The 12,485-nt window shown below is 43.7% G+C and overlaps 1 protein-coding gene across 2 annotated transcripts; it reads right to left on the bottom strand.

The window, feature by feature from the left end:
• Positions 1 to 156: 156 nt before the first annotated feature.
• On the bottom strand, positions 157 to 12,253 carry LCTL (lactase like). 2 transcript variants are annotated; one of them, XM_055003054.1, is made up of 15 exons: positions 12,141 to 12,253; positions 11,357 to 11,449; positions 10,969 to 11,148; positions 9,942 to 10,102; positions 9,701 to 9,788; positions 9,127 to 9,236; positions 8,868 to 8,996; positions 8,277 to 8,372; positions 6,355 to 6,409; positions 6,103 to 6,264; positions 5,342 to 5,610; positions 4,059 to 4,185; positions 3,769 to 3,968; positions 1,605 to 1,668; positions 157 to 667 (listed from the first exon to the last, which is right to left on the bottom strand). In XM_055003054.1, the coding sequence occupies exons 3-15, from the start codon at positions 11,111 to 11,113 to the stop codon at positions 552 to 554; spliced, it is 1,722 nt and encodes a 573-aa protein (XP_054859029.1). In that variant the 5' UTR covers positions 11,114 to 11,148; positions 11,357 to 11,449; positions 12,141 to 12,253; the 3' UTR covers positions 157 to 551. The 2 variants fall into 2 exon arrangements, with proteins under 2 accessions (XP_054859029.1, XP_054859028.1); XM_055003053.1 differs by lacking the exons at positions 10,969 to 11,148; positions 11,357 to 11,449; positions 12,141 to 12,253 and adding an exon at positions 907 to 951 and having other exon boundaries at positions 9,942 to 10,266.
• Between the last annotated feature and the right edge of the window lie 232 nt (positions 12,254 to 12,485).

Here is a 12,485-nt window from a genome sequence, read left to right as displayed (position 1 = left end):
GACACTGCCTCCTGGAAAATGCTTCCTCCTGTGGACCAGGGGTGCCTCCCCTCAGAGGGATGGGACGTGGGAGGGTGGATTTGGAACACCCCCACCACCGCCAACGGAAGAGTTCTTATGCTGGTAGAAAATGAAGCTTCAATCCAAACACACTAAGGAGTGGCTGTTCACTTTATGTGCTGTTGCAAAGCATATTTAATTTTTAGTCTGAAGTAATCTCAAATCAACTAGCTCCAAGTCAATATTATTTCTAGGAATCTCTTCAAATAAGTAAGACCTGTGTAGAAGACAGGATTGTTGCTGAGTTACTAAACATTGCTTTAGACACTGCATTCCCAGCTGTTGTCCAACTTTTCAATGTTACAAGTCATTCCTGAAATATATATAGCTGATTTTTTAAATCCTGAATTAAATTTCTGATTAAAAATGTTGAAGGGAAGCCTGCTTGTTTACATGTAAAATGCATAAATTAGTTTCAGCGAAGAGATGTAGAAACCCTTGCAGGTGACTGTTGTACAGTGAAGATACAGTGTAAAAGGCGGAGGAGGCTGTTACTGTTGTTTCCTGAGTAGAAATAGGAGCAGGATGGCACTGATCAGAATACAGAGGGTGAAAACTGTTGGCACCACTATCTCGGTCACCATTTCCATGTGAGTTGCCAAAGGCTCTGCAGTGGAAGAACAGAGACAGACAGACAGACAGCAGATCAGCTCTCTGCTACGTGGGTAGTGGGATTGTATTATTTCTGGCTGTGCGTTCAGCAAGTGGCAACAGCTACCCAAGTAACGTTGAAAATCAGTTTCGTGCAGCCCTACGCTTTTATCTCCAGGGAGGGCAGGGTGAGGTTGAACCAAACTCTGTAAGCATGTTAGTGCTCAAAGGGTTACAAAAACAGCCAGTGCTTACCATGAATTAGCCTGAGGATATTAGCAGCAGTTTTCCGCTGTTCCTCTGATTTTTCAAGGGAGGGAAAAGAGAACTGTTAAAAAAAATCTTTGGAAAGCACTAACCCTGTGAGCAGCTATGCAGTCTGCCATTTGTGTAGGATTTATTTTATTTTATATGCCAGCTTTCTTTCCAGTGAAGACCCAAAGCAGTTTGCATCATTCTCCATTACATTTTCCCTCACAACAGCCCTGTGAGGTAGACTAGGCTGAGAGTATGTGACTGGCCCAAGGTTACCCAGCAAGCTTTCATGGTAGAATGGAGAATCAAACTTGGGTTATCGACATCCTAGTCCAGCACTCTAACCACTTCACTGCACTGGCCTACACTAGGATGCCTAGCAGTTGTCCCCGAATAGCAAACTATAGCCATCCTCCCCTCCCCCCCAGGCCATGCTTGTACTATCCTGGGAGGCATACAATCTCTCTAATGCGGGAGACTCAATGCATTGTCCCTAGCAGTCAAGAAGGGTGGTAGTATGCATACGTACATATATGCCACATATGGGCTAGAGGCCTAGACAGACTGTTGAAGCTCTTTTGTCTGACCCACCTTACAGGGTTGTTGTGCAGATAAAATGTAAGGGCGGGGGGAAATTATAGTGGTGTCAGGCAGTAAGTGTCAAACTATGCATACAGACAAGAGAAGATGTAAATTACCTGTCACAAGAAGCTGGCTGCTAGAAGTACAGATCTCAGCGGCCTGCTGGTGCCAACTTGCCACCTGTTAAGTAGAACTATTGTTAACACTAAAGTGACCGACAGCAGTGGCAAATGCCCTCCTGCCCTTAGTCTCCCTGAATGGGCAAGCATGAATAAGATGTGCTGCTTAAGTGGTACCTGCTGGTCCGAGAAGCAACACTGGATGGCCAAAGAGTGAAAAGGCAAAGCAGCCTCCCCCCTTCACTGTCTTCAAAAAACTTTGCCTTCCCTAAATAGAGTTTGTAGTCAAGTGGGCCAGCTGGAGGACTTTCCACAGAAAGCTCTACTTGACCAACATCTTTCTGATCTGCCATGGGCGAAAAATTGATGTGACGCTATAAGTGTTCATGGTGCTTAACAATATACAAGCCCTGCAGAGTTTGCAATCTAACATTCAGTCTAAGGGAGGTGGAGGCAAGGATAAGCAGGGAGAGAATACCTGCTCATTTCTGTTGTATTATTATGTGTAGATTTTCAAAAAAGCTTACAGATTTTTTAAAAAAGTGAAATGCTGTTTTGTTTTGTTTTTAAGGTAAATGGAGATAAGCAGGGGTCATATTTCTGTGAAATAAGGCTTAAAATAATATGAAGGCCAAGAAAGTTCCCCCATAAAGGAAGACTAGGGGGGGGAGTATGTTCCATCAATAGAAATGCTTTTTTAAGTAGTGAGTACCTGTGCTTTTCTAAGCAGTTATACCCTCCTAAGCGCATTTTCTTCAGAGTGTCACCTTGCTTAGGGCAGCACTGCACTGAGGATGCAAACGGGTAGTTTCAGAGCCCGCATCCGTCTGCCTAGCAGTTGCTAACTTTCAATAGCAAGAGGCACCTAAATGCCTTCCTGAGATGGCTACCTGGTCACTGTCAGACCTAATGCAGAACTGCACAGGGCAATTCTTGTGAGCTTGATTGTAAAAGTAAAACTCTCCCCTCCTTCCTTAGGAGAGAAATTTCTTAACTAATCACATGCATGCTGTGTCCTGCTGCGATCATGAATTTGCTCCTCTGACATGGGTTGTCAGTCACACTTGGCGTTGGAGACTCTTGTGGATGTCACTGCTAATATAGAAGCTCCTGCCTTGTCATGGCGCTAGCAGTTCTGCTGTTTGCCTCCTGGAGAGATATGAGAGTGTCTAGATAAGAATCCGGGAGTGTTGTATGTAGAGATCTGAAGTAGCAGGTGCTGGTGGGGATCCAAGGGCCAAATTTGAAATGGCAGCAAGGTGCCCGAAAATGCTCGGTGAGAGCGCAGTTGCATTCCTCCTTTCTGGAAGTCAAAGCATCCTCCAGTCAGATGATTGGTTGGAGTTGGGCAGGGAATATACATAATATTGGTAAATGCTGGCCTGTGTGTAGTATGCTGGGAGGGGGGGGGGGAATTATTGTGTGGCCTTGTAAGAAGATGTTTTCTGTATGTATTTATGTAGGCACGTTATATATTTCATTCAGATGGGGTTCTAGCAAAGTTCTCGAGTCACAAATGCAAACTGTTGCTTTTATCTTGACACATACAGAGATGCTGAATTTACCTACCCTACCAGAACATTTTATAGGGTGATTCTTGGTGTTTTGGCAAACTTACTAAAATGTGTCATCAACATGGTTCTTATATTCTGCGGCTTTACTCAGGGAAGGTGTTGCAGCTGTGCACTTAAAATTTCAAAGTCCTTGCCAGCGGGGAAACAGGCATGGAGAGAGGATTTGGGGGTAGGCCCTGAGAAGGCGCCATTGAGAACCCAGTTCCACTGCAGCTGTTAGGTTTCCTGTCCACTCTGAAGTACCGGTTCTGTGGTCAAGTTGGCTGTGAGAAGTGGTGCTACAGAACAATTGGGATTTTAAAACTTGGGTTCAATTATATGAACCCCAGTTCAAATTGTAGCAAAGAATCTTGGGTCCTGGGAAGTCCTCATACCCAGCTGCAATTTTATTAAACAACACTTTATAATCCATAGTTTTGTGACATCTGTATGCAGCTATAATGTTAACTTGGTTGCTGAATTTAACAGTGAATGGATCATACCCACTGGAAGTGAGTGAGTTAAGGTGAACTCACCCTTTGGTCCTTACAGACTTTTCCCTTGTTCTCAAACTTCATAAAGCAAAAATTAGTAGTAAGCGGCCTTACCTCTTTCGGATTAGGAAATCCATTTGCTTTGATGATCTTCTTATAATAGTGAACAGACGCTTTTGGATATCGGGGTTTGTTCTGATTTTGAAAGTCAACATAGTAAAGTCCAAATCTCTCTGAGTAGCCTCGGTTCCATTCAAACTTATCCAGCAGAGACCAGGCTGTATAGCCCTGGATGTTAACTCCGTCCTTTATAGCTGCAAAAAAAGGGTCATATTCTTTCATTAATTGGGATAATGGTAGTAATACCCAGGCTGGCAAATTTGATTAATTAACTTAAATTTCACCTTTTAGCATCTCATTAATATATCCCTTAAAATAGTTTATCCTCCAGTCATCACATAGCTGAGCACACTGCAGCTTTTCTGAAATGCCGTTCTCTGTCACGTAAATTAGCGGGTTCCCATATTGTACCTGTACACAAAGCGAGAAACTTCATTATTGGTCATATATAGAAGGTGGCACATTTTGGGCTCAAATAATCTGTTGTGATGCGATTGGTGTGGAGTCTCTTTGCTGCATTGAAAACTGAGCCAGCCGTGATCAGTAACTCATCTCTTAAGGACAGTTCTGCCGCTTCAAAGTAATCCAAGCGTGTGTAGATAAAGAATGCACTTCTAGCATGAGATTAAATCACTGGACATGTGGCCCAGCAACTAGAAACTTACTGGAGTCCAAATCTCTTCCCACATATCTATGAAATGATCGTTCGTAACTTCCCTACTTACGATGGGACTCTAAACTGCAATTGCAGATGTAAAGTGGTTTTGTGTGTTGAGAGCCATTTATCTTGAAGTTACAGGTCAACCATCATTTGAGTAGGCAGCCATAAATCCTCATTCATCAATATATGTACATTACTTGATTTCATGACAGTGGCTGAATGGCAGGTGAGTGCAGAATTTGTTGCATTGAAAACCGTTTAAAGCAGCAAATTGTATAGAACGGTGCTTGTTCTCATATGCAAGTCACCTTGTGACGTTGCAGTCATTTCATTTATTTAGAAGATTTACATGTCACCTTTGCTGAGCTGCTGGAGGCGGCTTATACCAATAAAAAACAAAGCAGACAATAAAAGCATGTCATATTAATATCAAAACTATCCCAAGCCCATTTTTTTAAAAAAAGCCATGCCAATAAAAGCAAACCAGTGCCTAGAAGCACAAAAAATGGTGCCGTCTAAAATGGAAGGTAAAGCAGTTCTCAGGCTAGCAGTAGGCCTAAAACAGCCGAAAAAAATTCGAACTCATTAGGGAAAAGCATAGGTGAAGAGAACAGTGATGAGGGAAGCATCAACCGAGCCTGAAGGGGAAGGTCATTCTAAAGGCAAGGTGCCACCACTGAAAAAGCCCTGTCCATCTGCAGGCACGGGAACAGAGAGCAGGATCTGAAGAGGCTCTCAACTGATGCCCTGGACAGTATAGGAGGAAATAGTCCTTTGAGTCATTGAGTAAGGAACACGTCTGGATCGACCTTTAACTTCCTGTGATGTCAGAAGGTGCTCCTAACTTAAGACAAAAGTATTCCCTGAATTGAGCCAAGACCCTTCAACTAAAGACGTCCAAAGTACCTTAATAAAGTTGAGCAACCTCCGGAAGCCCCAGGGCACAGAATATAGCCAACTGGACCCTGAATTGGGCCACCTGGGGTCCACCAATTCCACCAGGTTGCGATCAGTGAAATAACTCTCCTCCTGAGGGGGGTGGCTCTTCTGGGAAATGTAATAGGTGGTGAAATGACTGATTCCCAAGAAGTCCACTGTGCCCTTAATGTAGTTTTTCTCTTGTGCCGAAAACACTGGGAGTCTTGACGCCATTCTTTGCTCAGAACTTTTTCTACCTAGCCACACAAAATATAGAAAGAAAAGGCATTTGAAGTTTTTAACAGGACTGAAATGACTGTGTTTTCCTAGCTGGGGAGTTGTGATGGGGTACCTGAACCACAGCATCTGTGCAACAGGTAGAATCTTCAAAAGCCATCTGCCCTTTGTCTTGAGTCGTTAACTCCTCCCCAGGCAGTCCTGACTTCCAAGTGCAAAGGATTAATTGAACAGCAGTTAGGTACACTCTGGAGCTACCAGTAGTTAGAGCTACTAACTATAGTAGATTGCCAAGAGAAGTACTGTGGTTAAAGGGGCAGCAACTATGGTAAAAGCATCCCTAACAGGATGATGCACTAGAATTTTAGAGCAGTGATACTCTGGTTATCTCTCAGGGGAGAGCTAACATGGAGCTAAAATATACTCCATCAGACTCATTTTGGCCAGCTCAGAGCCTTTTTAAAATCTTGTTTTTAAAAGCCAATGTAAATGATACCACCCGCATGACTTACCTACATAATCCTTCATAACTCCAGGATAGTCTCCATGGTAGAGTGGATTTGCAAACCACCCCAGGGAAAACTGTACGTATCTCTCCGCTGCTTCAACATCTACTTTGTTGCTCAGATCAATAGGTTCCCCCCAGGCGCTGCTTAAAGAGATCCCAACCAGGCCTTGAAACAAAGGGACAGTGTTTCTGTTATCCACCTGTTGGGCGCCTTATTCTAAACATAGCTCTTCGTGGTGCTGCTGCTGATGGTTACCTCGTTGTTTACGGTGCCATTTCTTGCGATAAGAATGCCACACCTCCGCATGAGCCTGTGGGGAAAAGAGGTGGCCTGGGTGGGGTTTGATATAAGCAACAGGGGCTCAAAGAAGCAGTGGGGTGACTTTGCCGATGCAGAGGGGAAATTTTGTGAGCACACAAACATTTCTTAACGCTTTGAAAGGATGCATCATTAATAACATGAGGCTGTCTGATAAAGGAAAAGGACTGTTTCCTTCCTGGGTGGTGGATGCTGGGATGTCCAGTGTGGTGGGAGTCAGGGACCTCGTGTTGCTCATATTGAAATGATATTCTGAGAAAAGGAGAGCATGGATCTTAACGGTGCTCACGCAGTGTGCAAAAAAGAAGCATTCAGCTTGGCAGAACGATGTGCTTTCAGCATTGCAGGCCCTTAGAGGAAACACATCGTTCCCCTAGCCTACACACATTGTTCCTCCTTACAGATGTGACAGTAGTGTAGGATTGAGCCATGGGTGACTCACAGTAATAATGAATCCAGCCTAAGATCCTCATATGATGGCACAGAAACATAGAACTGGAAGGAACACCAGGGCCCAACGCAGGAAATTCACAGCTATCCCTCCTTCAGTGACCCCTGCTCTATGCCCCAAATAAGACAAAAAAAACCCCAGGATCCCTGGCCAATCTGGCCTGGAGTAAAATTACTTCTTGACTCCAAAATGACAATTGGCATTAGCCTTCCTGGGCATATAAGAAGGGGCCACAAGAGCCAGGCCCAGGCTTATCCTTTCATGCACCCCCCCCCCCCGCTCTTGATCTGTGTACATTCATATTAAGTTAGAGAATCATCATACCTGCCAGATGACATCTAGCTAGCCTCTGCTTAAATATCGCCAAAGAAGGAGAGCCCACCACCTCCTGAGGAAGCCTGTTCCACTGAGGAACATCTCTATCTGGAAGTTCTTCCTAATGTTTAGCCAAAAACTCTTGCTTTAATTTTAACCGATAGTTTCTTGTCTAACCCTCTGGGGCAACAGAAAAAAATTCTGCTCTATCCTCTATGTGAAAGCCCCTCAAATATTTGAAGAGGGCTATCATATCACCTCTCAGTTGCCTCCTCTCCAGTCTAAACATGCCCAGCCCCTTCAACCTTTCCTCATAAAACTTGGTCTCCAGACCCCTCACCATCTTTGATGTTCTCCTTTGGTCACATTTCACCTTGTCAACATCCTTCTTAAACTGCGGTGCCCAAAATGTGCGCCATACTCCAAATTAGGTCTAACCAGAACAGTAAAGTGATACCATCACCTCACATGATCTGGAAACTATACTTCTGTTGATAGAGCCTAAAATCACATTTGCCTTTTTAGCTACAGCATCACATTACTGACTCATGTTCAGCGTATAATCTACTAAGACCCCTAGATCCTTTTCACATGTACTACTGCCAGGACAGGTCTCTCCCATCCTATAAGAATGTCTTTGATTTTTCCTACCTAAATGCAGAACGTTACGTTTCTCTCTGTTGGAATTCATTTGGTTAATTTTGGGCCAGTTTTTCTGCCTGTCAAAATCACCTTGAATCTTGCTTCTGTCTTCTACTGTGTCAACTCCTCCCAATTTAGTATCATCTGCAAATTGAATAAGCATCCCCCCTCTTCCTTCATGAAAGTCATTTATAAAGATGTTGAACAACACAAGGTCCAGGAGAGAGCCTTGAGGCCCTCCAGTTGTCACTGTTCTCCAAGAAGATGTGGAACCATTTATAAGCACTCTGGGGATTGTCAACTAGTTACAAATACATCTAATAGTAATAGGATCCAAACCACATGTTACAAACTTGTCAACCAAATTTGTAACGTGATTTGAGATCAAGATCAACTATGTCCACAGCATTTCCCTGATCCACCAAAGTAGTAACTCAGTTCAGAGTTTTACCTTGATTATGTGATGTGCTGCTTTATAAGCTCCGTCTGAGCCCAATTTCAGGCCTGGCGCATGCTGTCCTGTTTCATACCCTTCTTCTGCAGTTGCCTGGAAAACATTAGTTACTCGTTTTAGTAACTCTGCATGGTAGGAGAAAGGGGCATCACATACAGAGCCATGAAACAAAGAGTGCAAGGGCCATGCTGTGTTGTACACCTGAACTTTGAAATAAAATATGCAGTCCGAGTGTGTGCATATTTATTCAGAAAGTCCCCATTTATTGAACGAGTCTTATTTACAGGTAAGTGCCTTGAAAATATATGGCGCATGCGCAATTTAAAATGCTGTTTTAGATGTGCCAAAGGTCCAGACAACCCTCTGGACTATTGGACTTTTTCAGATTTACACAGCCATCCTTCCCACAAGTTACAAGGGATGGAAACTCCTTTATGCTGCACCTAAATGGCCATTGTGTGTCATATTGAGAAAGGGGGGTGCTGCCATTTGAGAAGGAAAACTGCAACACACGCACACAGCCACATGGATCTACTTGCACGGTTCTTCAGACGCTCTTGCATGAATCCATTGGAAGTGGTGACTTACCCAAGGGTTGTTAAAAGTAATCCAGTGTTTCACACGATCCCCAAAGCTCTCAAAACACAAATCTGCATAATCAGTAAAATACGTTATCATGCTTGTATTCTGCCATCCGTCATATTTTTGTTGAAGTACCTGCAAGCACAAACACCAAAAAGTCAAGAGGTGTGACTGTGGAAAAACACCTGTCATTTTCTTCTGGTTTACAGACAATAGCTAAACCCCCCCACACACACACACACTGTAGAAATAACTTTATTCAAACCTGTGGCAGATCCCAGTAATAGAGAGTTATGATGGGAATGATCTTGTTTTCCAATAAAGCGTTGATCGTATCATTGTAGAATTGTATACCTTCCTGGTTTACTTTTTCTGCTGTAAAAACAAAGACCAGAGAGCATCTCAACTCTTTCTTGGCATTTACGTAAAAGCCACTCCCTAACAAATAAGTCAGGCTCCAAAGAGCTGCAGGTGTTCATTAATTGACTACTTGCAGTATCATGTACTGCTGCTCTTCCAAAGTCAAGTGGTTTGGCAAGAAGTGGTAGGTGTGCCCATATGTTTCAGAAACACGTTTACACCATACGCACACGCACACACACCCTGGGGCTGACAGAACAAGCTACATGGTTTGGATCCCTGCCATGAAAAATGCAATTCTAAAAATATGTGACAAAATATCAACATACTCCCCTCCCCCACTTCCCTTGGCACATATACAAGCTTGGATATATGCTGTAATGTGGGATCTGATTATATCACTTGTTCCAGGTGATCTGATTTTGCACAGAAGACCATTTCATTCAATTGTGGGAAATACTGGCAAATGTCATGCTTACATTTGATGCCTGTGGGCAGGAGACGGGGCCAAGAAATAGAAAACAAATAGTGGTTGACCTTGAGTTCTTTCAGTAGCTGAATGTCATCCTAGAAGAAGAAAATCAAGGATGAAAATCATTTATTTTAAAAAAAACTTGTTACAAATTAAGGTTTGCCATGCTGAGTCAGCATCCATTTAGCTGGTCTGGTTATACTTCAATATCTGTTCATTTCTCCCCCTCCAAAGAATGCTCCTCTTACCTTAATCTTATAATAGCTTTCACATGCAGAATCTGCTGTGTGGTTCATAAACACGGTCCCCCCTTGGTGTCCAAAAGTGTCCCAGATACTTGGGCCTTTCCCAGCTTTGTCCCAAGCACCTTCAGTTTGGCAGGCGGAACTGCCGACGCCCCAAAGGAACCCTGAAGATATTGACCGGAGAGAACAGCAGAAAACAGTCAGGAAGCAAAAGCCAGAAAAACCATCTTTTGTGAAACTACAAGACGCATCCCTACACCCTGTTTCAGTGTTACCCCTTTTGGGAGTTATTCCTGGTTGCTTAGCCTTGTTGACTTGTTGCAGCCCAAATAGTTATCCTGTGATGATAAAGTCATCATTTCTTAGGTTGTTACAAGTGTAATTTAGAATCATAGGGTTGGAAGGGATCACCAGGGTCATCTAGTCCAACCCCCAGCTTTTCAAAGTAGTCTCCATTGAGATCTTTATAGCAGCAGGCAAGTGTTGATTTTCAGTGCCTGTGCTGTGTGCAGTAACTTGCACATTTCTTCATTCTTTCATCTAATACTTTGGGAAGGGGAGAAGAGAGAGACAAGCAAGGGGTCTTCAGGAGGGGGTAAGAAGGGAGGGAGGGAGCAGTGTTTCAGGGATGGGTCCATTGTAGAGTGTGTCAGCATTGCATAGCGGTTAGTGTCAGACTAAGATCTGGGAGATCCCGGTTTGAATCCTCACTCTGCCAGGGAAGCTGGCTGTGGGTGACTTGGGCCAGTCTCAATCAACTTAGCTATCCTACCTCCTTGTTAGGAGGATAAAACAAGACAGGAGAACAATGTAACCACTCAAGGTCCCTGTTGGGAGGAAAGTGAGGTATAAATTAAGCAAATAAATAGAACTACAAGGACCACAGAATTCCTGTTTTCAGGGGATGGCATTTGGACAAGCCTTGGATTAGATTTCAATTTACAGAGACCTGAATGAAATGCATGTCTGTGTGAAAGCTACGGCCGTGCAGCCTGACCCCACAATCTCCCCCAAACCAGCTGGAATACACCTTTTGGGAAAGTGCTGTAATAGAAGGAACTGGGGCTCTGCCTGGTCCAGGAGAAATTCTCTGTTGCAGAGGTGACAGCCAGGGCCAGTCCAAGCATGCACCATGCTCTTGGCACGTCCATCCGCACTGCCCTTTGCACCGGCATTGCAAAGTGCAGACATCTATCTGCTAAGCCTCCCTCTGATGGAACAAAAAGATATCTGGTGAGTGTTTACATGAGTAGTAGCAGCGGCTGCAGCAACAACAACAACATTCAATTCATATATAATATTCGATTATATTTATATTCAGGACAACTTAATGCCACGCTCAGAGAGTTTTACAAAGTGTGTTGTTGTTATCCCATCCCATCCAAGCCAAACAATATTAAGACCTTTCTCTGGGCTACCTGTTCGGAATTAAAAAGAGGGGTGGAACGTCTTCTTCTGGAGTCTCATCTCTGCTACTGGCCAGCCGGAAACTCAGGTGAAATTCCCAGCACCTGGAGATCAGATGTAGACTGAACGCGGTGTAGTTATTATGGCAAAGAAACAATAATTCTTATCATCCAGGACTTGTCTCATCCATCTTTCTCTTTAGTCCCAGTTTTTACTTGATACTGATGCTTTCCAGGTACATAGCTGACAAGCAGGAAGCTGTAAAGGCTCTTCGTGCCATCCTAAGCAGAGTAACATTATTTGGAACCCACTGAAGTTAATGGGCCGAGGAGGGCATTTTTCTGTTGAGGATTGCCCTGCCGTTCACCTAGAGCTACCCACTTCCTCTTTTTTAAAAAAAAAATTAATATAATTTATTCGTGTAGCACATGAGTTTACACAAATACTTTCTTAATAGCCCCACTGCTCTGCCTTTGATAGCTGCCGTACAGAAATTAAGCAAATTTGCTGTTTCCAGGAAAAACTTGGCATGCTTGATTTCTGCGTGCAAGGCTGCTGTCCCTGATACTATAAACAGAAAATCTATGAAATAATTGTTTTAGCAGTGCCAGTAATCCATGCTCAGTTGCCAGGAAACCCGTTAATAAGAACATTCTTCATGACACATCCGTGCTCTTTTCTGATCCGGAGGCTTATCCACACATTTTTAAATACAGTGGAGCGTTGCCGTTTGCTTAAGGCACCTGCGAGCTAGAGAAGCCCATTCTCTTGCCTCTCTCCTCTTTTCTCTCTTACCTGCTCCCTCTTCCTCCTGTCTGTTCTGGTGGACAGAGACCCGCTGGATTGCTGGAGATTTACGCAAGCATTCAGAACAAATTCACCTTCCCAGATGTGTTGTGGTGCACTACAGGCAGGCTCAGGCACAGGGTAGAAATTTCTACTGGAAAAACATTCTGTCGGCTAAAACAGAAAGGGACAACAATACAGAACAATCTGTCTTCTTTGGCTATTGACCTGGCAAAGTGTTTTGCTTAGCTGTACAAATGCTCTTTTTTTTTCCCCTCTGCAAAGGATGCTTCCGTTCACTTGGTAAGCAAAATTCCATAAATGGGGGCCCCAGTCAGCGACTCCTCCTGTACA

This window comes from Eublepharis macularius, chromosome 18 (genome assembly GCF_028583425.1).
Source record: "Eublepharis macularius isolate TG4126 chromosome 18, MPM_Emac_v1.0, whole genome shotgun sequence".
Taxonomy (NCBI): domain Eukaryota; kingdom Metazoa; phylum Chordata; class Lepidosauria; order Squamata; family Eublepharidae; genus Eublepharis; species Eublepharis macularius.
This window is presented reverse-complemented; position numbering and strand designations above follow the sequence as displayed.

Excerpts from the sequence above, each read along its gene's own strand:
- LCTL (XM_055003054.1), bottom strand. The coding sequence starts at position 11,113 with ATGCCGGTGCAAAGGGCAGTGCGGATGGACGTGCCAAGAGCATGGTGC. Across the intron at positions 6,410-8,276 it reads CAGCACATCACATAATCAAG|GCTCATGCGGAGGTGTGGCA; the intron begins GTAAAACTCTGA and ends TTTTCCCCACAG. Across the intron at positions 668-1,604 it reads CAGCCAGCTTCTTGTGACAG|AGCCTTTGGCAACTCACATG; the intron begins GTAATTTACATC and ends CTTCCACTGCAG.